The 25,517-nt window shown below is 38.6% G+C and overlaps 1 protein-coding gene across 2 annotated transcripts; it reads right to left on the bottom strand.

Annotated features, from left to right (window-relative positions):
* Positions 1-18,198: 18,198 nt before the first annotated feature.
* LOC140975926 (uncharacterized) lies at positions 18,199-25,208 on the bottom strand. Of its 2 annotated transcripts, XM_073439855.1 has the most exons (5): positions 25,050-25,208; positions 18,952-19,026; positions 18,806-18,875; positions 18,621-18,728; positions 18,199-18,512 (listed from the first exon to the last, which is right to left on the bottom strand). In XM_073439855.1, exons 1-5 carry the CDS (start codon positions 25,196-25,198, stop codon positions 18,426-18,428), a joined length of 489 nt encoding a protein of 162 aa, XP_073295956.1. In that variant the 5' UTR covers positions 25,199-25,208; the 3' UTR covers positions 18,199-18,425. The 2 variants fall into 2 exon arrangements, 1 of the variants encoding a protein (XP_073295956.1); XR_012175074.1 differs by lacking the exons at positions 18,952-19,026; positions 25,050-25,208 and adding an exon at positions 21,460-21,658.
* Between the last annotated feature and the right edge of the window lie 309 nt (positions 25,209-25,517).

Genomic DNA, 25,517 nt, shown 5'->3' with positions numbered 1-25,517 from the left:
TTCGAAAGTAGGAATATCTGTTGATCCATCCAAGATTGAGTCTATTAAACAATGGTCCATTCCAAAGATAGTTTCATAGGTAAGGAGTTTTCTTGGTTTGACAGGGTATTACCGACGCTTCATAGCCGAATTTTCAAAGATAGCTTTGCCATTGACAAGTTTGACACGGAAGGCTACCAAGTTTGAATGGACCATAGAGTGCCAAGAAGCATTCCAAACATTGAAAGATAAGTTGACTTCTTCCCCTGTTTTAGTACTTCCTTGTGGTACTGAAGATTTTGTTGTATATACAGATGCTTCAAAGCAGGGGTTAGGTGCCGTGTTGATGCAGCGTGGGAAAGTGATAGCATATGCTTCTCTTCAGTTGAAAGATTACGAGAAGAACTATCCTACTTATGACTTGGAGTTGGCGGCTGTGGTTTTTGCTTTAAAGATTTGGCGGCATTCTCTATATGGTGAAAAATGTGAAATATTTACAGATCACAAAAGTTTGAGTTAATTGTTTTCGCAGAAGGATTTGAATATGCGGCAGCGGAGATGGTTAGAACTGGTGAAAGACTACGATTGCACCATTAGCTATCATCCTGGAAAAGCTAATGTAGTTGCGGATGCTTTGAGTCGCAAATCGAGTTCATTATTGGGTTCCATGATTTCTAAACCTTTGTTTCTTGATTTACAAAGAAATGAGATCAATTTGGTATCTTCAGGTACAGTTGCTCGATTGTCTGCTCTAGTTCTTCACTCAAATTTATTTGAATGAATTTCGAAGGAACAACAGCTGGATGCTCAGTTATTAGAGTTGAAGAAGAATAGTGATCTGACAGGAGTTTCTGAGTTTGGGTCGAATCGTGATGGGTTACTTACCTTTCGATGTAGAATATGTGTTCCTATGGGTGATGACATTCGAAAAGAGGAACTTCTTGAAGCTCATACAGCGCCATATTTTGTACATCCCGGTAGTACCAAGATGTACCAAGATCTTCGACGCCTTTACTAGTGGCCAGGTATGAAGAAAGATATCATGTTATTTGTTTCTGAATGTCTAACCTGTCAGCAGGTTAAGATCAAACACCAAAGACCGGCGGGATTGTTGCATTCTTTGCCTATACCGCAATGTAAATGGGAGCACATAACTATGGATTTTGTGGTAGGTTTGTCAAGGACGCAGAAAGGCTTTAATTCTATTTGGGTGATTGTGGATCGATTGACCAAGTCATCGTATTTTCTTCATGTCAAGACGACGTATTCTATGAACCAATATGCTGAAGCTTATATTCAAGAGATTGTGACACTTCATGGGATACCGATATCAATAGTTTCAGATCGTGATCCAAGGTTTACATCCGAGTTTTGGAAGAGTTTGCATCGAGCTTTGGGAACGAAATTTGCTTTTAGCACAACATACCATCCTCAAAGCGACGGGCAATCAGAAAGGGTTATCCAAATTCTGGAGGATATGTTAAGGGCTTGTACGATTGATTTACAGGAAAGTTGGGATTCTAAGTTACCTTTGGTAGAGTTCACATATAATAACAGTTTCCAGTCTTCAATCGGCATGGCACCTTATGAAGCTTTATATGGAAGAAAGTGCCGATCTCCTTTGTATTGGGAAGAGGTAGGTGAAAGGAAGATGTTGGGCCCGGAGTTGGTTCAACAAACAGCAGATGTTGTGGCAGTGCTCCAAGAAAGAATGAGGACCGCTCGGTCTCGACAGAAGAGTTATGCCGATGTTCGACAACGACCTTTAGCATTCGAGGTTGGTAATCATGTATTTATTAAGATAGCTCCTCTCAAGAGAGTTATGCGATTTGGCAAGAAAGGTAAGTTAAATCCTCGATATATTGGGCCATTTGAGATTCTTGACAAGATTAGAGACCGAGCCTATCGTCTTGCATTGCCACCTAACTTGGATCGAGTTCATAATGTCTTCCATGTTTCCATTCTACGTAAGTACCTTTCTAATCCATCTCATGTTCTTCAGTACAAGTCATTGGATCTTTTACCTAACCTAAGCTACGAAGAAATTCCGGTTCAAATTCTAGATCGCAAAATTAAAGTGTCGAGAAACAAAGAAATTGGCCTTGTCAAAGTTCTTTGGAGGAATAAAGTGATTGAAGAGGCTACGTGGGAACCGGAAGAGGAGATGAAACATCGTTATCCGAATTTATTCGACGGTAAGCAAATTTCGGGGACGAAATTTTTATAAGGAGGGGAGATTGTAATATCCCGACATTTTATCATGTTATTCTTGATGGTGTAATTTATGATTTATTATGGTAAGCTATGGTAATGGATATTTTATATGGTTTTGGTGTTTGAGTTTATCTGGAATGGTCATTGATTATGTTTATGTGTATTGGAATGGTTAAAATATGGCCATTGTTTATGGTTATTGTTTTGGTATTATGTTCATAGTTGTTGATGGGTATGGAGGGAAATGAGTTCATCGATGGTTGTTGGATGGTTTGAGTTTGTGTTGGTATTGGATTTTGTGGAGGTTTTGGAGTGGATGCTTTGATGACTATAGTTTTTAGAAGATTGGAGTGCAGAAATTGTATGAAAAATATGGCAGTATTTGTGGTTTTTAGCATAATATTTTATGTATTGATCCAATTTATGTGAGGTCACTTTCATTAGAAAGATAAGATATAAGGCTATAACTTTCATGTTTTGAGTTTTGTTCAAATCATTAGAGAAGATGAGCCAAAAGTGGCCCGAAGTGTGTTGTGTGTATCTTTGTTCTTGCACTGACACATGTTGGGAGAATGAGCATAACATTTTACTCAGATATTCAAATGACATGAAGCTAATTGGAGATGCAAGAAAAGACATTGTGCTACAACTTTCATGTTTACCACTTTTGAAAATTCGGAAGTTAAAAATGAGTTTTTGGTAGAATGAGGCGCGCCACCGCGCCAGAACTCACGCCATGGCGCGCGGGGTGATGAATTTTTGGGTTCTTGGCAGCAAGGGGCGCGCGGGTGCGCTAGATCTCGCGCCACCGCGCGCGGTTCAGATTCAAAAAAAAAAAAACGTGTTTTGAGAGTTAAGAAGGCTTATATATTGATTTTCTAGAGGCTTCTAATTATTTCTTCATTCTACCTTTTCTCTTGATCGGTTCAAGCTCCCTTCTCTTCAAAGTTTCTCTCTAAATTTTCTCTACTTAAAATTCAAGGATCATAGTTGATTTCTTAGGTTCTCCTACTTAGTTTCCATGTTCCAAGGTAAGACTTCTATATTTTGGGAGTTGGAGGGATTTGTAGTATTGAAGGGTTAAGTTGAATTTGTTGATCCCTATGATTATTGGTGATAATTGATGTTGATTACATGTATTATCTTGTAGGAATTTCTTCAAGTTATCATAGCAACCAAATGCTTGTGGGTTGTAAGTAGAGGCTCTCCTTTGTGCTCACATGATTTATATATGTACAAAAGCCATGTTATTGTTAACTAGCTCCTTCCATTGGCATATAATTGATATATATATTGTTATATATTCATTGTTCAAAGATTGCCATTGAATTCATTGACAAAGGAGCTAGTACTTCATTGTTCGTACCAAGTGTTTGTTAAAATGCCTCAATGAAGTTTCCTATGATTAAAGCCAAGAAATGATATTAATTCATGCATGTCATTGGCCAATCACATGATTATGAGTATCTCTGACAGTTTTGATATATTTATATATCAAAGAGATACTATCCATAGGTCACAGGTCACAGAACTATCATTTCCTTTCCTTTAATTCATGCCATGAAATATCATATATATTGCTTTGTTATCTATTGTTTCTTGAAGATGGTATTATTCATTGTTCATTGCCACTGATTCATTGTTCATTGCCATTGCTATAGAAATGTTCGAGCCAAGCCATGTATATGTATTTGTTATGTAAACTTCTACTCACTGAGTTTTATCTCATTCCAGTTAATGTCATGTGATGCAGGTGATAAAAATGATTGAAGCGGATTGTCCGAGGCAGGAGAAGTCATATAAAAGGCAATGGGAAAGATTTTGTTTGGTCATGTCACTTTTGTTATGGGTTTAGTGAACATGTGAAGTTTTAAAATATCATGTATTTTGCTAAATGAATGATGGGGAAAAATTTATGTTGGCTTTTGGCTATGTGTTGAAGGATATGATTGTGAATAGTTATGTATATTAGTTTTGGACATGTTTATGAGGGATATGGTATATTGTTCTTTCCCTTTTAAATGCAAATGCTTCCGCGAATGTCATTTATTTTAAATGTTATTTTTATGGGAGTGGGGTTGTTTCAGGCAGTCAGAGAGATTTATCCAGATTTTGGAGGATCTTCTCCGCGCTTGTGTCATTGATTTCTCAGGGAGTTGGGAGTCGAAATTGTCATTGTTAGAGTTCACCTATAACAACAGTTTTCAGTCGTCTATAGGTATGGCTCCGTATGAAGCACTGTATGGTCGCAAGTGCAGATCACCTATTCACTGGGATGAAGTAGGGGAGAGAGCAGAATTGGATCCAGAGATTATTCAGCAGACTGCGGATGTAGTAGTCAGGATCCGTGATAGGATAAGGACTGCTCAGAGTCGACAGAAGAGTTATGCAGATCAAAGGAGGAGAGATCTAGAGTTTGTCGTCGGCGACCATGTTTTCGTGAAGGTAGTACCTATGAAAGGTGTCATGCGATTTGAGAAGAAATGAAAGCTTAGTCCGAGATTCATCGGACCATTTGAGATCCTCGACAGGGTTGGGACGTTAGCTTATCGTGTTACTCTTCCGCCGAATCTGGCCGGAGTACACAATGTGTTCCACATCTCTATGCTGAGGAAGTACATGGCAAATCCTTCGCATGTCTTGAACTTCGAACCATTGCAGTTCACTCCGAACCTAACTTATGAGGAAAGACCAGTGCAGATCTTAGACAGACAGGAGAAGAAGCTTCGGAACAAACTGGTTAAGCTAGTGAAAGTCAAATGGCTTAATCATTCGGAGGAGGAAGCTACGTGGGAGTCTGAGCCAGAGATGAGGAGTCGTACCCCGAGTTATTCGGTGAGTTTTAATTTCGAGGATGAATTTTCTTTTAAGGAGGGAGAGTTGTAGAACCCGTTAAATCAGACCACGTATAAGCCATGAATAATTACTATTATTTGAATTAAAATGATTTTTATGAATGAGGGTTTAAATTCATTTTTTTAAAATTGTTGAGTTATGATTATTAATTTTACGCAGTAGTTTAGTTTTATCTTTTCGGATAAATAAGCAAGGCCGGACTAGAATCTGAGTATTGAGATAAAAAAAATTTAATGATAAGAAAATATTCCTAAATTTAATTTAAGAAAAAGAATAAGTTATTTTAATGTAAAAGAAGGTTTAAGGAATTATTTATTTAATTAGAGATAAGTAGTAAATAAATTCTTTTATGTCCAATAATTTAATTAAAAGCCTAAATCAAAATATATGACCAATTGAGATAAGTTAATCTAGGCTTATTTTATTTAAGAAATTGTAACTTAAAATGTTAGTAATTTATTTTAAAGTTTTAGCCATGCATGCAAGATAATGTCTATCCTAAATTAATTTATTAATTCACTAAAATACATAATTAGTGTTTAAAACTTTTAGGAGATAAAATTTAATAATTAAGCAATATTTCCCTCCATTTTATTTGTAGAATTCGGCCACTCCATTAGAAGATTTAAAAAGTTTGACAACTCACCATTTTTAATTCATTTTCTTATCTTTTCTTGCAAGATAATCCCTTCAATTTAATTCACCAATATTTAATAATTAAGCAATATTCTCCCTTGCTTTAGACACCAAGAAATCGGCCATCACCTCCCCCTAATTCCCCTCAATCCATCAATTTATCACATCATTCCATATCTCTCAAATTCTAGGATAGAAAGGTTGTATCTTGCCTTTCAAATCTCCCATCTATTTTGCAACTTCCTCATTCACCTCCTAGCCATTTCCCTCTCCTCATTCTCGAAATTTCAGAGCATATTCAGTAGAGAAATTGTGAGCCATCAAGGAAAAATAAGAGAGAAAAGTAGAACAAGAAAAGAGAACTCCGTCTCCGCCGCGCCGTTTCGTCGTCTAGTTTGTTTTCTTTTCAAACGAAAATTTCCAGGCATGTCTATATCATTCTTTTCTCTTCAATCAAGTCATATACATATTTTTAAACCATAATTGCTCATGATTTTATCAGCCAAAAACCAAAACTTGATAGCAATGTTCAAATAAAATCTGTGAAGAATTTTCGGCTCCCTTCATGCTTCACGTTTGGTATTGTTTCTTTTGATTTCAGGGGTTGGATCGTTCCAGGAGTTCAAGGCTGCTTATGGTCATGTTATAGGGTGTGTTAGGAAGGGATTAGTCCATTGGTTGCATGCCATTTACCCCAGTAAAACAATTTTTGACAGCAACTCTTCTTATTGCAATTTATGAGTCTCGATTTTTTTGTTGTTGATTGTCTAAGGGAGAGTTCGGACCTTGGCTGCCCTAAGGGCTGTAGCCATGGTTATAACCCCTCCTTGACATGTCTAGGACGTGACTAAGATGCCCTTTCATGGCTTGGTTCATGGTCCCATCAGTTTTAAAACAAACAACACAAGACAGCCCCCTTCGGTTTTATTTCTGTTTTTGTGTGAGAAGTTTCAACTTTTATGGTGTTGGGTGGATCTTGGTTGGCTTCTAACCCTTAGCCATGGTTCACACAATACCTCATGATGTCCAGATCAAGCCATGGTCAATCATATGGCCATTGGAGTGACCAAGACAGCAAGAGAAGCGCTACACCCCCACGCATGCACAGCTTGGCTCTCGGGTGAGAGTGTGACGTTGTTTCGGGTGTGGCTGGCCTAGGGCCCTTATCCATGTTTCAAATCATACCTTAGGATGTTGGTAAGAGGCTCTGGTCAGTGGTTCAAGCTCCAATGGCCAATAGCCTCACAAACGAAGCGATGCAAGCACAATCGCTGTTGCTGTAATTGGACAGCAGCTTGGGGTTCGGTTCAGAGGTGTAATTTGAGTTCTCGGTTGGCTTTTAGCCTATGGCCTTGGACTGGACAGTACCTTACTAAGTTAGGAAGGTCATGTTTTTGGCCGTTTGTGATTTGGTTAAATTCATAGGTCGTACGAGAATTTACGGTACAATGTGCCAAATTAACTCTCGAAAGAGCGTTTCATGATTTTTGCATCCATTCACATTTTTTCGTGCACTACAGCCTAGGGTCATGTCTTCCAGTATTTTAGGTGTTATTTAATCATGGCTAAACGACGGTTCAATGTCGGTTCGGGTTGGTACGAAGCCATGGTTGAATACCAAGTTCGTTGGGCGTAATTGTCTTGTTTTTGGTTCAGTTATGAAGTGTTGGTCAAGTTTAGTTTATTTGCATGATCCTCATGTTAGAATTACATCGCAGGGAGCCTGGTAACGATCCAACCCATTCCGTAAAATAAAACACGATTTTAATTATATTACGTGCATAAAAATATAAAATGTTTATTTTGAGATATATGCTATATGTCTTGTGGCCACCTCACGCTTATCGGTTTCACCTTATGAGATTATTACTTCACCCGGTGACTTACGACCGGTTCATGTTCACGTATGGGTACGGATATCCAGTCCAAGGGCTGTGATAATCTTTACCGCCCAGTATACTGTGGTTTAGTCTGATCAGACGATTCATGTTATGTTATGGGCTACTTGCGTAGAACATATTCTCAACAGAAAATTATGATATGCTATTTTATGATAGGGCTCTATCGAGCAAACATTTTACGTATGATTTTCACTTATGCACGTATTTATAATTACCCATGACACGATTTTTACGTTACGCTTTACGATATGATATTTCTACGTTGTATACGATTTTATGATATTTTTATGTTTTATCCACGATATATGCATGCTGAGTCTTTAGGCTCACTAGACTCGATTGTTGTAGGTACTGATGAGGTCGAGACCGGGGGCGAGGACCAGAAAGCTAGCTTTGGTCGACAGTAGTAGGAACCCGAGGATCTCATGCCTCAGTTTATTTATCATCATTATGCAAACTCATTTTTATCACGATGAATTATTTTAAGTTGCTGTTTTGAAACAAATATTTACTTCCGCTGCTATTTTAACATTAAACTTTTTATTAGTTTTTTATGAATGAGGCACGTTATTTATTTTTAATAAGAAAAATTTTAAATAAATCCGTAAATTTACAAATACGAAATACGGGCCTTGACAGCTGGTATCAGAGCCTATGTTCTTGTTAAGGGTTGTACTACTACTGACCTCGAGAAGCTCACGAAGTAACGCCTTCGGTCTGTAAGTTTTACGTTTACGCATTTTGTCTAAAGCATAAAATATTTTATCAGCATGTTTACATGAAATGTTTATTGTCAAAATTATGATTATGAAATATTTATTTAAATTTAAAGAAATAATGGAATTATGCATGTTGGTTACGTATGAGTTATATGTATAGAACAGTATGCCTCTTAGACGCATTCTTGAGCGCGCGAGAGATGATGAGCCTCGTCAGGAGGACAGTGAGGATCGTAGGCAGGAGAGAGATGCACCACCAGACATGAATGCCCAGATGCTAGCTGGGATGACTAGATTCTTCGCACAGTTTGCGGGGAACAATGCTGTGACGGCCAGGCCGATGGGGCCAGAGGCTTCCTATTAGCGGTTTATGAAGATGCGGCCGAAAGAGTTCTCAGAGACGTCAGATCCCATGATTTCCGAGGGCTAGATTAAGTTCCTTGAGGTTATCTTTGAGTTCATGGAGTTGGGAGATGAAGATAGCGTTCGTTGTGCAACCTATCTATTTGGAGGAGACGCCCGCTTATGGTGGGAAGGAGCATCTGTAGCCTTGAACTTTGCTACTCTGAGCTGGACGCGGTTCACGGAGGTATTCTACTCTAAATATTTTACTGACGAGGTGCGTTCCAGGTTGACCAGAGAGTTCATGACCCTGAGGCAGGGAGATATGACTGTTACGAAGTTTATCCGTAAGTTTGAGAGGGGTTGCCATTGCGTGCCCCTGATCGCGAATGATGCTGGAGCCAAACTGAGGCATTTTCTAGATGGTCTGCGGACGATCTTGCGCCGTGATGTTAGGGTGGCTGGCCCTACTACCTATGATGTTGCCGTCTCCAAATCTCTAGCTGCAGAGCAGGATCAGCACGATTTAGAGAGAGACCGCCAGGGCAAGCGACCAGTCCAGATGCCGCACCGCCCTCCTCAGTAGCAGCATCAGAATAAGAGGCCTTTCCACGGTCCATACAGGAACAGAGGACAGCAGCAGCAGCAGCAGGGACGGGCAGTCCCTTGGACCGTTGAGTACCCAGTCTGTGCAAAGTGCTCACGCCGCCATGCTAGAGTTTGTATGTACGACTCAAAGAAGTGCTACAAGTGTGGTAGTCCTGACCACCCGTTGAAGGATTGCCCTTAGGGGAGTCTGCCTACCCAAGGCAGAGTTTTTGCTCTCCATACAGCGGAGACTAACCCGGAGACCATGCTCATGATAGGTATTTTAAAGCTTTAAGTTTGTATTTGAATTTCTATGTTTTGGGAGTCTAGGTTAAGATTTTTAACTTAGAATAGCGATAGGATTGCATTCTCTAAACAGTGTTCTTTCGGGAATTTAGGTTAGTAGAACTTTGACCTTTGCCTGTCTATAAGTTTAGTTCTTGTAATTATTGGGTTCAACTTGAAGTTCTAACCTTTCAGGGAGAATTTTATAGCTGGCTCAGCTACGAAAGCCTTGACAGATTTAGGGGCTACTCACTCGTTTATTTCGGAGATCTTTGCTAATTCTCTCAAGGTCAAGACCATTGGACTAGATATCATGTTTTCGGTAGTATTGCCTTCTGGAGAGGAGATGACAGCTACTAATGTGATCTGAGACATAGACCTCCAGCTTCATGTAAATCTTGTTTATGCGGATCTGATCGTACTGCCGATGCCCGAGTTTGACATCATTCTGGGTATGGACTAGTTATTAAGGAACAGAGTTTTGATCGACTTTCAGCGGAGATCTGTTCTAGTCCGACAGCCTGGGATGGAGCAGTTCTTATTCGAACCAGACAGGTACTTTCTTTTACCGCGCATTATACCTTGTGTCCAGGCTAGAAAGCTCATGCGTAGAGGGTGTCGGGCGTTCTTAGCCACTTTTGTATCCGTTCTCGAGGCACCTAGTCAGTCAGCCTCCGATGTCCCAATTGTTAGGGATTTTCTAGATGTTTTTCCTGATGACGTCTCTAGTATGCCACCCGAGCGAGAGGTGGAGTTTTCTATTGAGCTTATGCCAGGTACGGTACCGATATCAAAAGCACTGTACCGATTAGCACCGACAAAGATGGCAAAAATGAAGTAGCAGATTAAGGAACTTCTTGACAAGGAGTTCATTCGCCCGAGTTTTTCGCCATGGGGCGCGCCAGTCTTGTTTGTGAAGAAGAAGGATGGTTCGACGAGGCTCTGTATTGATTACCAGGAGTTGAACAGGGTTACAGTGAAGAACGAGTACCCATTTCCGCGGATTGAAGATTTATTTGATCAGTTACAGGGAGCTTCAGTAATCTCAAAGATTGATCTGCGTTCCGGTTATCACCAGTTGAGGGTGAAAGAAGCCGATGTTCTCACGACTGCTTTCAGGACTAGTTACGGCCACTTCGAGTTCCTTGTGATACCGTTCGGTTTGACGAATGCGCCAGCGATCTTCATAAATCTCATGAATCGCTTATTTCAGCCGTATCTTGACCAGTTCGTGATAGTGTTCATAGACGACATTCTCGTCTACTCAAAGAATCAAGAGGAGCACAGCAGACATCTAACCGAAGTTTTGCAGACCCTACAGAAGCATAAGTTATTCGCGAAGTTCAGTAAATGCGAATTCTGGTTAGAGAAGGTGGAGTTCTTAGGCCACATCTTTTCTAGCAGTGGTATTGAGGTAGACCCAGTGAAAGTTGCAGCAGTCAGAGATTGGGTTGTGCCGCAGAATGCATCAGAGATCCGCAGTTTCCTTGGGCTAGCATGATATTATCGAAAGTTTATTCAGGGATTCTCTTCCATCGCAGTTCCACTCACATCATTGACAAAGAAGAATGTTAAATTTGTGTCGAGCGATGAGTGTCAGAAGAGCTTCGATACTTTGAAGCAAGCTCTTATCTCAGCACCAGTATTGGCCATGCCGTCAGGGCCCGGTGAGTTTGTCTTGTATACCGACGCTTCGAAGCTCTGTCTAGGCGCAGTATTGATGCAGTATGGGAAGGTGATAGCGTATGCTTCTCATCAGTTGAAGACGCATGAGAAGAACTTCCTTACCCACGATATAGAGTTGGCAGCCGTAGTTTTTTCCTTGAAGATTTCGAGGCATTATTTGTACGGAGAGAAGTGCCAGATCTTTACCGACCATAAAAGCCTCAAGTACTTTTTTACGCAGAAAGAGCTAAATATGCATCAGAGGCGTTGGTTGGAGCTAGTGAAGGACTATGACTGTGGCATTAGCTACCACCCGGACAAAGCTAATGTAGTTGCAGATGCATTGAGGAGGAAAGTCGCAGTGATGGCTCATTTGAAAATTTCGAGACCTCTTCAGTTTGAGATGCAGAGGTTTGATCTAGAGACATATCCTCGAGGTAGAGTTCCCCGTCTATCTACTTTGACAATTCAGTCTTCTCTTCTAGACCGTATTCGCAATGGGCAGTCAGCAAATGAGCAATTGGCAAAGTGGAAAAAGAGTGATGAGGCCAAGGGCAGTATCTTGTATACAGTTAGCGACGGTATTGTGAGATATCGAGACAGAATGTGGGTTCCTAGCAGTGATTCAATTAGAGCAGATATTTTATCAGTGGCCCACATGTCGCCGTACTCTATTCACCCTGGGAGTACGAAGATGTACAAAGACCTGCAGTCATTATATTGGTGGCCCGGAATGAAGAAGGATATCAGACGTTTTGTATCCGAGTGCCTGAGTGGTCAGCTAGTGAAAGCGGAGCATCAGAGACCAGCAGGTATGCTCAAGCCTCTTCCTATTCTCGAGTAAAAGTGGGAGAATATCACATTGGACTTCGTAGTCGGTTTGCCGAAGACAGCCAGAGGATCAAATGCTATCTGGGTTATTGTTGATTGTCTTGCCAAATCAGCGCACTTCTTGCCTATTAAGACGACTTTCACCTTGATTCAGTATGAATGGTTGTATATCCGGTAGATAGTCCGACTTCATGGTATTCTCGTTTCTATCGTGTCTGACCGAGATCCTAGATTCACTTCCTCATTTTGGAATAGTTTGCATTCGACTATGGGTACGAAGTTGTGGGGACCCGGGCTCTAACTCAATTATCTTTGGGATTAAGTGGATCTTTGCTAGAAAATGTGGATCAAAATTTTGCTTTTAATATCAAAAACAATTGTATATAAATCATACACAAATGATATCTCTATTTTATTTCAAACGAAGTAAATAAATTTCTTGGTACATTACAGTCGTACAAACTGGCGTTTTAAAAAAAACAACTACAGATCAACATGTAGAACCACTAGTTCATCGTCTATGCCCGTAATCACCACGCTATCTCGATCTCTCATCTTTGTCTCGACCCTGATCCTGTCCCCCCTGTTGTCATGCACACATACAGACACAACAACAGCCGGATACTCCGGTGAGAACAAATCCCAGTATAAAACATGTATACATGCATGTCATGCAAATAAACACAAAATAATAAAACATATATCCGTTACGGATAAAACTCTTTGACTCTTATTCTTTGACTCGACTCATATCTAAGTCTAGGGATCCCGGTGTGAATAAGACGTAACACATCTCCCACCTACTCTCCCAATCGTGGTGGCGGTACGTCTTATTCCTAGACTTCGGTCCTGTCTGTATCGAATATCTACAATCGGAGTCGATCTTCTCCTATGCTTCGATACCACCGAACATCTAGTACTTGGCAATTCTACCAAGGCTTACCTATCTCATGTACATTGCTATAATTCAATAGACAAAGCATAACCGTATCAAACAAAAAACAATCTTGTATGTGATTTTGGGAAACTCAAATCGGATCTAATTTGAGTTGTGCATTCACGAATCAACATTGCTTTATACCTTTCTTGTCGTAGTCTCGGTTGAATAAGTCGAAACTCTTGAAATCTCGATATCAAATATGTCAACACAAATCTGCAATGACATGTATAAATGTACCATATCAACCTCTAACTCAGAGGAACACACATATGGATCAATATTCAATCTCGGTATATTTCGAAGGCATAACGGCGTAATCTCGCGATACCGGTCAACTCAAACATCAATACTCAATAACCATAATTCATTCTCATCAACCAATATCATATTCAAGTCACAAAATCTGTATCATCCAAACCACACATATGCTGAAATGCATAAAAATCTCATACGATCTCATTTCTTCGATCCGGTTTCGATTCTACGTATCTCAACATATCAAGAACATATCATATAGCTCAAAATCTAATTTCCCCAACATTATATTTCTAAACCAAGCAAGAACATAATTATACTTACATCCTTTGGTAGCTAGTAATGAGAAGAGCAAGAATCTACACTTGGATTGAAAATCGGATGGTTAGAGATTGCACAATCAAGTTTCTCATGTACTTTGGAGTTGAGGATGTTTCTTTCAGAGATTTTCGTTCTTCAGCTGAGAAATGATAGAGGAATGGAGAGGTTTACCCATATCAATGCATGGCAAGGACACATGGCTTATTCTTTTGTCTGCACGTCTCGCGCATATGCGCGACCTCCCTCGGCGCATATGCGCGAGACATTCTGTCTCGGCGCATGGCAAGTCAAGTTGCTCGCGCATATGCGCACCTTATCTCGCGCATATGCGCGAGACCTTCGTCTCTGCACATTTTAAAATCGACTGCCCTGAGCATATGCCTGCCTTATCTCGCGCACATGCGCGAGGTCTTCGCATCAGGACTTCTTGGAACCGCACAGCTCGCGCATATGCGCGCCCACCAGCCACGCAAATGCGCAAGAACTTCTGTCCTCGCACATATTAACAACTTAACAATTCCAATCCAATCTCGATGTGCTCTGTCTATAATCATATCAATCAATCAAATACTCATATCAGATTAACAGGATAAAATCTCGGGGATTACATTTCTCCTCCTCTAAAATATGATTTCGTCCCCGAAATCTCAGGCAATCAATCAAAGCTTATAAAGGAAGCAATATACTCAAAAGCTAAATAAAAACTCACGTCAAGAAAATAACTCTGGATATTTCTGTCTCATATCTGATTCTGTCACCCAGGTCACTTTTTCAGTGCCATGACGACTCCATTGAACTTTCACCAGCGGAATTGTCTTCGTTCTGAGTTGTTTGTCCTTCTGATCAATAATTTGAATCGGCTGCTCAAAATAACTCAAAGTCTCATCGAGTTCGGCCTCGTCAGGCTGAATGACTTGAGAAGCATCAGGCATATATTTACGCAGCATCGATACATGGAAGACATCATGTATCTCAGATAGAGAAGGAGGAAGATCAAGTCGATATGCACGATCGCCAATCTTTTCAAGAATTTCGTACGGACCGATGTATCTAGGAGACAACTTACCGTGTTTGCCAAATCTGACAACACCTCTGAAAGGTGAGATCTTCAGGAATACTCTGTCTCCCTGTTCAAACACTAACGGTCGACGACGTACATTCGCATACTTGGCTTGTTTATCCTGAGCTGTCTTCATTCTTTTCTGGATCAGTCTTACTTTATCAGTCATCTCTCGGATCATATCAGGCCCAAGCTCTGGTATTTCTGAGATGTCATCCCAATACAGCGGAGATCTGCACTTCTTTCCGTATAAAGCCTCAAACGGTGCCATCTCGATGCTCGTCTGATAGCTGTTGTTGTACGAGAATTCACAAAGAAGGAGTGAATCTTGCCAACTAGTGCCAAAATCTAGCACTACAGCTCTTAGCATATCCTCTAAGGTCTGGATAGTCCGCTCTGACTGTCCGTCTGTCTGGGGATGGTAAGCAGTACTCAGGTGCAATGTCGTACCTAAAGCTTGCTGTAAACTGTGCCAAAAATGTGAAGTGAATCGGGGATCACGATCTGATACTATAGATTTCGGCACACCATGTAATCTAACCACCTCTCTAACATATATCTCTGCCATCTGATCATGTCGATACGTCATTCTGTACGGAATGAAACATGCGGATTTGGTCAATATGTCAATCACAACCCGAATCGCATCACAACCCCGGGATGATCGTGGTAACTTTGTAACAAAATCCATGGAAATGTGATCCCATTTCCATTCAGGAATAGATAAACTCTGAAGTAAACCTCCGAGCTTCTTTCTCTCGGCCTTCACCTGTTGGCAATTCAAACATTTCCACACAAACTCTGCAATGTCTGATTTCATCTTTTTCCACCAAAACTGTGTTTTTAGATCGTTGTACATCTTTCTGCCACCAGGATGAATACTGAACCGACTACAGTGCGCTTTTGATAGAATCTGTTGTTTCAAATCTGAAACATCTGGCACCACAAGACGGTTATTTACATATAGAACATGATCATGTACCTGATACTCTGAATGATGTCCGGATCTGACCATCTCAATAAACTTCTGAACATTCTGATCATTTTTATGTGCTTCTTTAATGCGAACAATCAGATCTGATTCCATTTGAATCGCAGCAAGTCGCAATGGTCTACAATATGTATCAAATAATAACCTAGACAAACAGCAATTTTCAATCAAATTAGTAACACCTATCGTCGATAAGGATAAAGCACATACTTTTCGACTCAAGGCATCTGCTGGTGCATTTGATTTTCCTGGATAATACTTGATCTCGCAATCAAAGTCTTTCAGCAAATCAAGCCATATTCGCTGTCTCATATTCAGTTCTGACTGTGAAAACAGATACTTCAGGCTTTTGTGATCAGAGTAGATTTCAAACTTCTCGCCGTAGAGATAGTGTCGCCATATCTTGAGTGCAAATACAATGGCCGCCAATTCAAGATCATGAATTGGGTAACGAGTTTCATGTGATTTCAACTGTCTCGAGGCATAAGCAATGACATGCCCACGCTGCATTAACACGCAACCCAATCCTCTGTGAGATGCATCACAATATACAACGAAATCACCAATACCTGAAGGGATCGTCAATACAGGAGCACTGGTCATTCTCTTCTTCAACTCTGAGAAGCTAGACTCACATGCCTCTGACCAAACAAAAGGCGCATTCTTCTGAGTCAACTGAGTAATCGGCTTCGCAATACTGGAGAAATCTTTGATAAATCATCGATAGTACCCGGCTAAACCCATAAAACTACGTATCTCTGGCACTGAATTCGGTCTAGGCCAACTAATCACAGCCTCAACCTTAGTAGGATCAACCGAAATACCCTGTCCAGAAACAATATGCCCCAGAAACACAACTTGTTTCAACCAGAACTCACATTTCGACAGTTTCGCATATAATTTCTCAGTTCTCAGAATTCGCAGTACAGTTTTCAGATGCTCAGCATGATCAATCATATTCTTCGAATAAATCAAAATATCATCAATAAAAATAATCACGAAATCATTGAGATATTTCAAAAACACACGGTTCATTAGACGCATAAAAACAGCTGGAGCATTCGTCAAACCAAACGGCATGACAATAAGCTCATAATGTCCATACCTAGTTCTGAAAGCTGTCTTCGGTATATCAGAATCACTGACCCTCAGCTGGTGATATCAAGATCTCAGATCGATCTTGGAATACACTGAAGAACCCTGCAACTGATCAAATAAATCGTCGATACGAGGCAATGGGTATTTGTTCTTTACCGTTGCTTTGTTCAGTTGCCGGTAGTCAATACAAAGTCTCATCGAACCATCTTTCTTTCGAACAGACAGTACGGGAGCGCCCCAAGGAGACACACTCGGTCTGATGTATCCCTTGGTTAATAGATCTTCTAACTGAGTTTTTAATTCTTTCAATTTGATTGGCACCATTCGGTACGGAGCTCTAGAAATCGGAACTGTACCTAGAATAAGCTCAATGCTAAACTCTATCTCTCGGGCTAGAGGTAACCCTGGAATCTCGTCTGGGAACACATCAGCAAATTCAAATACCACTTGCAATTCTGCGAAGGTAGGGCTCGATTTCAGTAAATCTACTGTATACACAAGGAATCCCTCTGCTCCTTTGTGTAACAATCGACTCATAGATAATACAGATATTAAAGGAATACGAGATCTGGAACCTTTACCGTAGAATTTCCACTCATCTGCCATCTCTGGTCTGAATCTGACAACCTTCTGTAACAATCTACAGTGGCTCTGTACTTTGTTAACATATCGATACCGACAATACAATCAAAATCAGATAACCCAAGCACAATCACTACTACAAAAACGCAAAACGACAACGGATTTTATCCGTTGTCGTAGGCCATTTAAAACTGTTGTAACTGAGGGTGTTGTTGAAAGTGCCTTCAACGACAACGGTTTTAAACCGTTGTCTTTTACTACCAACGACAACGGTTTTACAACGGTTTTAAACCGTTGTATTTTAACACCAACCACAACAGTTCCGCAACAGTTTTAAAACGTTGTTATTTAACACCAACCACAACAGTTTCGCGACGTTTAAAGACCGATGTCTTTTAACACGATTGACAATAGATTTGCAACAGTTTTAACCCGTCGCCATAATATATCAACGACCACGGTTTCTCAACTTTTGGGACCGTTGTTTTTTTATAACAACGACAACAGTTTTGCAACGCCTAAAAACCGTAGTGTTTTGTTGAATCTACAACAATTTAAAACCGTTGTCTTTAAATTTTCTGCACTAGAATTCAAAACTGTTGTCTTTAATAATTTTTTTCATTAGTTAAAAATTATTGTATTAAATTTTTTTTATTTTACAATATATATAATAATAATTAAAACAAAAATAACAATCGAAAATAACAATCGAAAATAACAATGTGGCAGTAGAGTCCCACAATATCAACGTATCGAATTAGTTAATGGATCAATTTTGCAGCCTAGCTTTGATAGTATCCAAACAATATTGACATTATTAAGAGTACACAAACAACAGTTATATATGCAAAATAAAGTCATAACTAGTATATACCCAAGAAAATAGAAATTTCGGCATGAACTCCCCCATATATAAGACATCCCAAAAATTTTCAAACAACACAAACAACATTTATGTACTCGAAACAAAGTCATAACATCAATTCACAAACATATAACATTTATGTTCTACGAAGCTAGAAGTAATGTGAAACTAATATTGACAAGCACTGTTTCGTCAAGCTCTATTTCGTCAACGTACCTAGAATTGTTACCAAATATACAGTTCAAGACTTTGCATACCTATTCATAACACAAAACACTTCATCAATACTTTGCATACTTAGTCGTAAATATAATCTTGTATGCATTCCGCCCACTCGGATCGCACTTCATCAATTTCTTCTTTAGAGTACTCTGTTTTCATGAACTGTTAACAAACACACTGATAATATTAGTAAAAAACAAATTAATAAAGACATTGAAAAATGAGAAATACACAATTATTTGTGAATATTGAGAATATGTCGAATATTACAATTGAAGATATTGAGTTCTTCTCACTGGTAGCATTTTTTTCAATCATTTCTCGCATAAATCTCATAACATAAAAACCACATTGTTTTGAATCTGGTTGCCGTGGACCCTATGTTAAAAAAAATTGTTAGTGATTGATACACAAATTGAAATAAACATTGGTTAATGACAAGTACACATGCATACCTTTACTACTTCCCATATAGCTTGTTTTTTCCCTTTCCTTTCCTTGTTTGAATTAAACAATCTTACACTCCTGCATACATCAGTGACAGTCAACATATGAGTGTTTTATTCACTAAATTAAATTTGACATAAAATTTAATATTAACTTACATATCCACCACATATTTCCAGTCATCGTAACGGTTTCGATGACTAAGTGAATCCAACAAATAAACCATCTCCTTGTAAGGCTCGATGACAGTGAGAATCCAATGGTAACTACGCACAAAACAAATAATTAGTGCATACAATTCAATAAAATGTCGAGAAAATGAATTAAATTTGATATTGTAATTTTGACTCACCCAACATTATGTGACACTAAAACTAGTTGATTTGTTGATGCACCACTCAGTCTTTCGGCCAAAACGCTTGCTCTTTCATTCAAGTGTTCTATTTTTCTGTTTTTGTCAAGTCTAGTCACATATGGCATGTATGGGATCGTGTGTGGATTCACAACTCTAAACATGTCGGTCTTGTTATCTATTTTCATTTTTTTAAACAGATGCCTACAATTTCCAACAGAATAATTTGAATATGCTAAATTAATTAAGTTTATACAGCTTAAGTGGTCAACAAACAAAAGAAGAAAACTTACCACATGTACACAAATATACAATTGGCAGATATTGGATCCAAACTATAGAAAGGAATGATGTCTTCAAGGTGCAGAAGTAGTTCGTAATCCTCGTCAATTAAATCATGATCAAAAAGTAGTGATAGATTTTGTTCATCGGTTAGAGCATGTTTACAATAACAATACAATAGATGTAAAGATCTTGGCACACTTGAAGACAAACCAATGTTAATTCTGTGGTTGACATTTTTCTTCCTTTCAAGCTTCTAAACATTGCAAATGTACACATGTTAGCTGCAATATTGAATTCTTTATGATACGTTAAATTTAACTATAAATTGACATTTACCTCATCTTGCATTACTACCAAGTGTGCTGGCCAAGGTACATATGTTCCTATAGAATCACCAACAGTATCACATTCATTTGGAATTGGACATGGCAAATGTGCTAATTTGTCGACAGCAATATCAATGGATACGTGCATGCAACTCATGGGCGATGGAACACCATGAAATAATTTATCATCCGCATTGACATGGACAATTGTACCGTAGGCAACAATATTGTTCCTAGATTCCAATGCCAATGCAACCGGCTTACCCTAGAAGACAAATAATCATGTTATAAATTGATACAAATAAAAGTCATGGACAATTGCAATAATCAGCTACCTGCAAAAAATCAGCTTTTCCCAAAGCTTTCACGTCATCATCATGCGAAGTTGCATAGTTCGAGACACTCTTTTTGATTTTATCATCACTCATGGGATGTAACTTTACTGAGCAACTACCTTTTTCTTCAATGTCAAAGTTGCTTGCACCCTTTTTGAACATCTCTTCAAGTCTCTGTATGCGTGCATCTTGATCTGATATGCGTGCATTTTGTTCTGCAATGCGTGCATCTTGTTCTGAGAGTAATATCTTCGCCTCCATCAACTCCTTTGTTTGATTAAGGAATAAATGGTCATCACCAAGAGGACTCTTCCATACTCTACCAATATTAAAGTAGATGCTAGGAGTGATATGACCTCCAACACCTCTCACACGACCAGAATGTTCATGTAAATCCAGTGCTTTCGTAAGGATATCATTTTTTCCCTCTTCAAATTGCAATGTACCCTCGATTTTTTGTTGCACATAACCATCCTGTCATGCACAGAAGAACAAGATAATTACTAAAAACAGTTATAATGAGTAAAATTTATTCATTTTCATATTTTTTTTGCTTACAATCTTTTCTATTGCCGATTTCAACTCATCGCCTTCATATCGACCTTTCTTATTGACCCGTCCTTTCTTCCACATAATTGCTCGATTTATATCATCATCGTCACATAACTCATCTGCCTACAAACAATATATATGATATCAACAAATTTAAAAATCACATAGCATGGATTTAGTAAACTTTTCGAATTAACTCAATTTCTAATACTTACTATTTCGTCGGCGAAACGTGCATATCCTTTGCGAGACATACGATGGGGATATATGTTTTGCTTTCTTCTCTTCTTTTGTTCATCACAAAGTTTCTAGTTAATTGAAAATTGACCACATATATCAGATTTCAATAGAAATAATTTGTTATTGTCTACTTAATTGAAAATAACAAATTAAGAATCTTACCATGAAGTCATCAGACAAGCGACTGATTACAAATGAACTCCAATAATCTCGTGTAATACCAAACCCAATAGGTGGTTCTTTCAAATCCTCAGTGTTATCCCGCTTGCTAAGAATGAACTTTTGAGTGAGAAAAGATTTAAACTGTCTCCACTTGTTATTTGCAGAGTTCAGACATCCCTTCTTCCAGCTTTGATCAACATTGTACGTTAGCTGTAGAAGTCATATTAACCCATAACATTAAACATATCATAACCATATGAAAACTAATTAAAAAATAGTCAAAATATTATAACTTACGTTAACCGATTCCCATATTAAATCTTTGACATCATTTGGAACCATTTTCCAAGTCTGATAACTTATCTTTACCTTTTCTCGAACAAGAACTCCAATATAACTTTGCATCTCACCTGCAAATTCTCCTACTGGCTGTCCCAATTTATTGAACCTTACATTCTTTCTGATTCCATGAACCCTTTGCCTAACAAGCCTATCCAAACGTGTACGACCTCTAGATGATCTTGTTGTTTCCGTCTCTGTAGATTCCAAAACTGTTTTGCCCCCACAACTATTGTCATTGGCAGAATATGCAGTATTCTGTTTAGGCTTCTCATTATTTAACATCCTGCAAGCATTTACAATTTGTTAGGCAATCAGAAAAATGCACTATGCAACACATGTCATAAAAAATTAGTGCTCAGTTCTTTATTTTTCTTTCTACATGAAAATGTAATAAGCAGAACAGGAAATGAATGTAACCTATTATGCTGGTTCAAGTCATTTAGGATTGCACTTAATTATTGTCAACCCAATACCCATCACAATCTTCACGAATGCGTGACGGTTCATTTTCATCTATTCCATCAACATCCATTGACATAAACCCTCGTGTAAAACATTGATAGTGGGTTACATCATTTTCCAATTCATCACCATTCATGTAGTGAATATACTCTTTGGTGGGACTTGTAAGTACAACATGCCATTCAGGATCTTGAGGATCTTCAATGTAAAACACCTGCTTTGCTTGACTGCCAAAGATAAAAGATTCAGACTTGAATCCAATTCTTTAGGTTTACCAACGTGAAACCAAGATCATCAACTTTAATACCGTTGATATTCTCAACCCAATTACATTTAAACATTGGAATTTGAAACATTTGGCAATCAAGTTCCCATATTTCTTGAATAACTCCATAAAAATTCATGTCTGACACAATTGGATTTTTATCCTTTGCACTAGCAACTTGCATTTTCGTTGCGACTAAGCTTACACCGGAATTTTGCACAACTCGTGTATCATCTCGCTCTTTTGTATGATAAGTGACCCCATCAATCAAATAACTAGAGTACTTTAACACTTGTTTCCTAGGTCCGCGCGCTACCCACTTCAATCTTTCTGAAATTTCACGAGTGGAATTGCCAACTGCACTTGCAACCTACATTTCACAAAGAGCTAAAATTTATCCCTATGTTTTAAAAAACACCATAATACTAATATTTAAACAGCTTACACTATCACGTAACCAGTTGACAAAGGTTCGGTTATGCTCTTCTTGTAACCACCTTTTGGACTTTGCCTTATGGGGAAATTTTGCAACCAAATATGTCATGTGTTCCCTGATGAAATGATTAAGGATAAGTTAACCAACTTAATGTAAAAAAAAATAGGAAGAAAGTATTACTAAGTCAAAGAAATTACTCGATATAAGGCTCAACGTCAACATCATTTTCCAATAGATACTGATGTGCTTGATTCAACTCATCATCACTAGTGTAGTGCATTACTGAACCAGACAGAGGCTTAGTGAGTTGTTTTCTCCGATGCATTGATGGGATACCAATTGTATCTACACTAGACATGTAGTCCGATCAAAATTCCACAGCCTCTTCAGCAATATAACGTTCGGCTATACACCCTTCAGGCCAATGGCGATTTTGCACGTAGCCTTTCAATATCTTCATGAATCTTTCAAATGGATACATACGCCTAAACCAAACCGGTCCACACAATTTTATCTCGCGTACAAGATGAACAGTCAAATGAATCATTATATCAAAAAAAGATGGGGGAAAATATTTCTCTAGTAAACACATTATCATCACAATCTCTCTTTGCATCTCATCCAACTTTGAGACATCTATCACTTTATTGTATACCACATTGAAGAGCCCACACAACCGAGTGATAGTATCTCTAACATGTTTAGGCAGGACACCACGTATGGCCACTGGAAGCAATTGTTGCATCAAAGTGTGATAGTCATGTGACTTAAGGCCAACAAGTTTCAAGTCCTTCATCGACACGAGGTTTTTAATATTAGATGAGTAATCCGTAGGGACCTTTATTCCAAACAGAGAATTGCAAAATTTTCTTTTCTCAACCTTGCTTAGTGTATAACAGGCAGCTGGCAAATACGTTCTTTTCTCCCCCATCTTTGGTATCAAATCAGTCCTCAAATTCATCTCCATGAGGTCTAGTCTTGCTGCAACTCCATCCTTTGTTTTTCCTGGAATGTCAAGTAACGTACTGATGAGACTTTCACAAACATTTTTTTCAATATGCATCACATCAAGTACATGTCGAACATGTAGATGTTTCCAATACTCAAGTTCAAAGAATATAGATTTCTTTTTCCAACATGATTTTTCATCACCTACCTTCAACTGAACCTTCCCACTCATTTTTCCCAGACGATAATTAATTCTTTCAACTCTTTCTAATACTTCATGCCCATTTAGCGGTTTTGGTGCGAGTTTAAACTCTTGGTTCCCATTAAATGCTTTTTTTTGCCTTCGATAAGGATGACTTGTAGGAAGAAACCTTCTATGGCCTGTATACGCAATTTTTCTACTATGCTTCAACCTCGTCGAACATGTTTCTTCACCACATATTGGACATGCATGATATCCTTTCACAATATAACCTGACATGTTCCCATATGCAGGAAAATCATTGATCGTCCATAGTAACACAGCTTTAAGCGAGAAAATTTCTTTTCGATATGCATCATATGTATCAACACCTATATCCCATAAAAATTTTAAGTCGTCAATTAGAGGTGCTAAGTAGACATCAATATCATTTCCCGGTTGTTTGGGACCAGATATCAACAAAGTGAGCATCATAAATTTTCTCTTCATACACAAACTTGGAGGAAGGTTGTAAGTGATCATCACAATTGGCCAACAACTATATGCAGAACTCATCAAACTATGTGGATTGAAGCCGTCTGCTGATATGGCCAATCTTAGGTTTCTTGGCTCGGAAGCAAAATTTGGCCAGTTGTGATCCACTACTTTCCAAGAGGGTGCATCAGCCGGATGGCGCAAGTATCCATCACGAATTCTTTTATCAGCATGCCAAGTTAAGTCCTTAGATATCACCTTCTGCTGAAACCATCTTTGAAATCTGGGAATAGGTGGGAAGTACCAAAGGACCTTTGCAGGAACTCCTGCATTTATCGTAGAATTTTTACCCAACTTCCACCTTGACATCCCGCAAATAGGGCAACCGATAAAATCCTCATACTCCTTCCGGTATAAGATACAATCATTAGGACAAGCTTGAATTTTCACATAATCCATCCCTAAAGCACATAAGCTTTTCTTTGCATCATACAAAGATAAAGGCAATTCATTGTCATCTGGAAGCATTTGCCCAAACAAACCAAGTAAATCAGTGAAACTTTTATCACTCCAACTATATTTTGCCTTCAAGTTATATAGTTTCACAAGTGCAGATAACTTTGTAAATTTAACACATCCAGGATATAAAGGTTTCTCGACATCTTCAAGTAACTTATGGAATTGTTTTGGATTCTCAGCATAACTATCATATGCACCATGGACCATATTTATAGGTTCCTTGGTAAAATATTTGCGTTCATCTTGCCCTACTCGATCACTACCATTCATTGAGTTCCCGAACTTAGATTTTTCGCCATGCCAAATCCATGTATGATATGTTAAATCTATACCATTACAACACAAATGAGACCTTATAGTGTCAATATCTTTCGTCTTTAGATTACCACATTTTGCACATGGGCAAGGCATTGCATTCGGATTGTTAGTGTTTCGCGATGCAAACTGCAAGAAATACTCCACCCCAACGTCATATTCATGTGACAACCTGTTCTTTGACATCCAATCTTTGTCCATTATACGTAAAACTAACCAACCAACAATGCGTCAAATCCTTCAAAACAGTTGAAAAACAACCATAACAAAGGAATTACCGCTCAAACCCGCATCAAAGAAGCATGCATGAACTAACATAACAGCAAAAATTCCAATAAACCATTAAAATTCCAAGCTAATTTAGCTATCCTAGTTAATATTTTTCCACATATTTCTCTTATTATTGAGATGAGATAAAATATTATTCCCTTTCATATCTAAATTTATACGACATTTTATTTAATTTCATTTTCTTCCTGTGTGTTAATGCCACATTATCTTAATA

Source organism: Primulina huaijiensis, chromosome 4 (genome assembly GCF_012295235.1).
Source record: "Primulina huaijiensis isolate GDHJ02 chromosome 4, ASM1229523v2, whole genome shotgun sequence".
Classification (NCBI taxonomy): domain Eukaryota; kingdom Viridiplantae; phylum Streptophyta; class Magnoliopsida; order Lamiales; family Gesneriaceae; genus Primulina; species Primulina huaijiensis.
Note: the sequence above shows the minus strand (reverse complement) of the source record. Positions and strands in the feature narration are given on the sequence as shown.

Excerpts from the sequence above, each read along its gene's own strand:
- LOC140975926 (XM_073439855.1), bottom strand. The coding sequence starts at position 25,198 with ATGTCAAAGAACAGGTTGTCACATGAATATGACGTTGGGGTGGAGTAT. Across the intron at positions 19,027-25,049 it reads AAAGATATTGACACTATAAG|GAGATGGTTTATTTGTTGGA; the intron begins GTCTCATTTGTG and ends GAGCCTTACAAG. Across the intron at positions 18,876-18,951 it reads AATATGTGGTGGATATGTAA|GAGTGTAAGATTGTTTAATT; the intron begins GTTAATATTAAA and ends TGATGTATGCAG.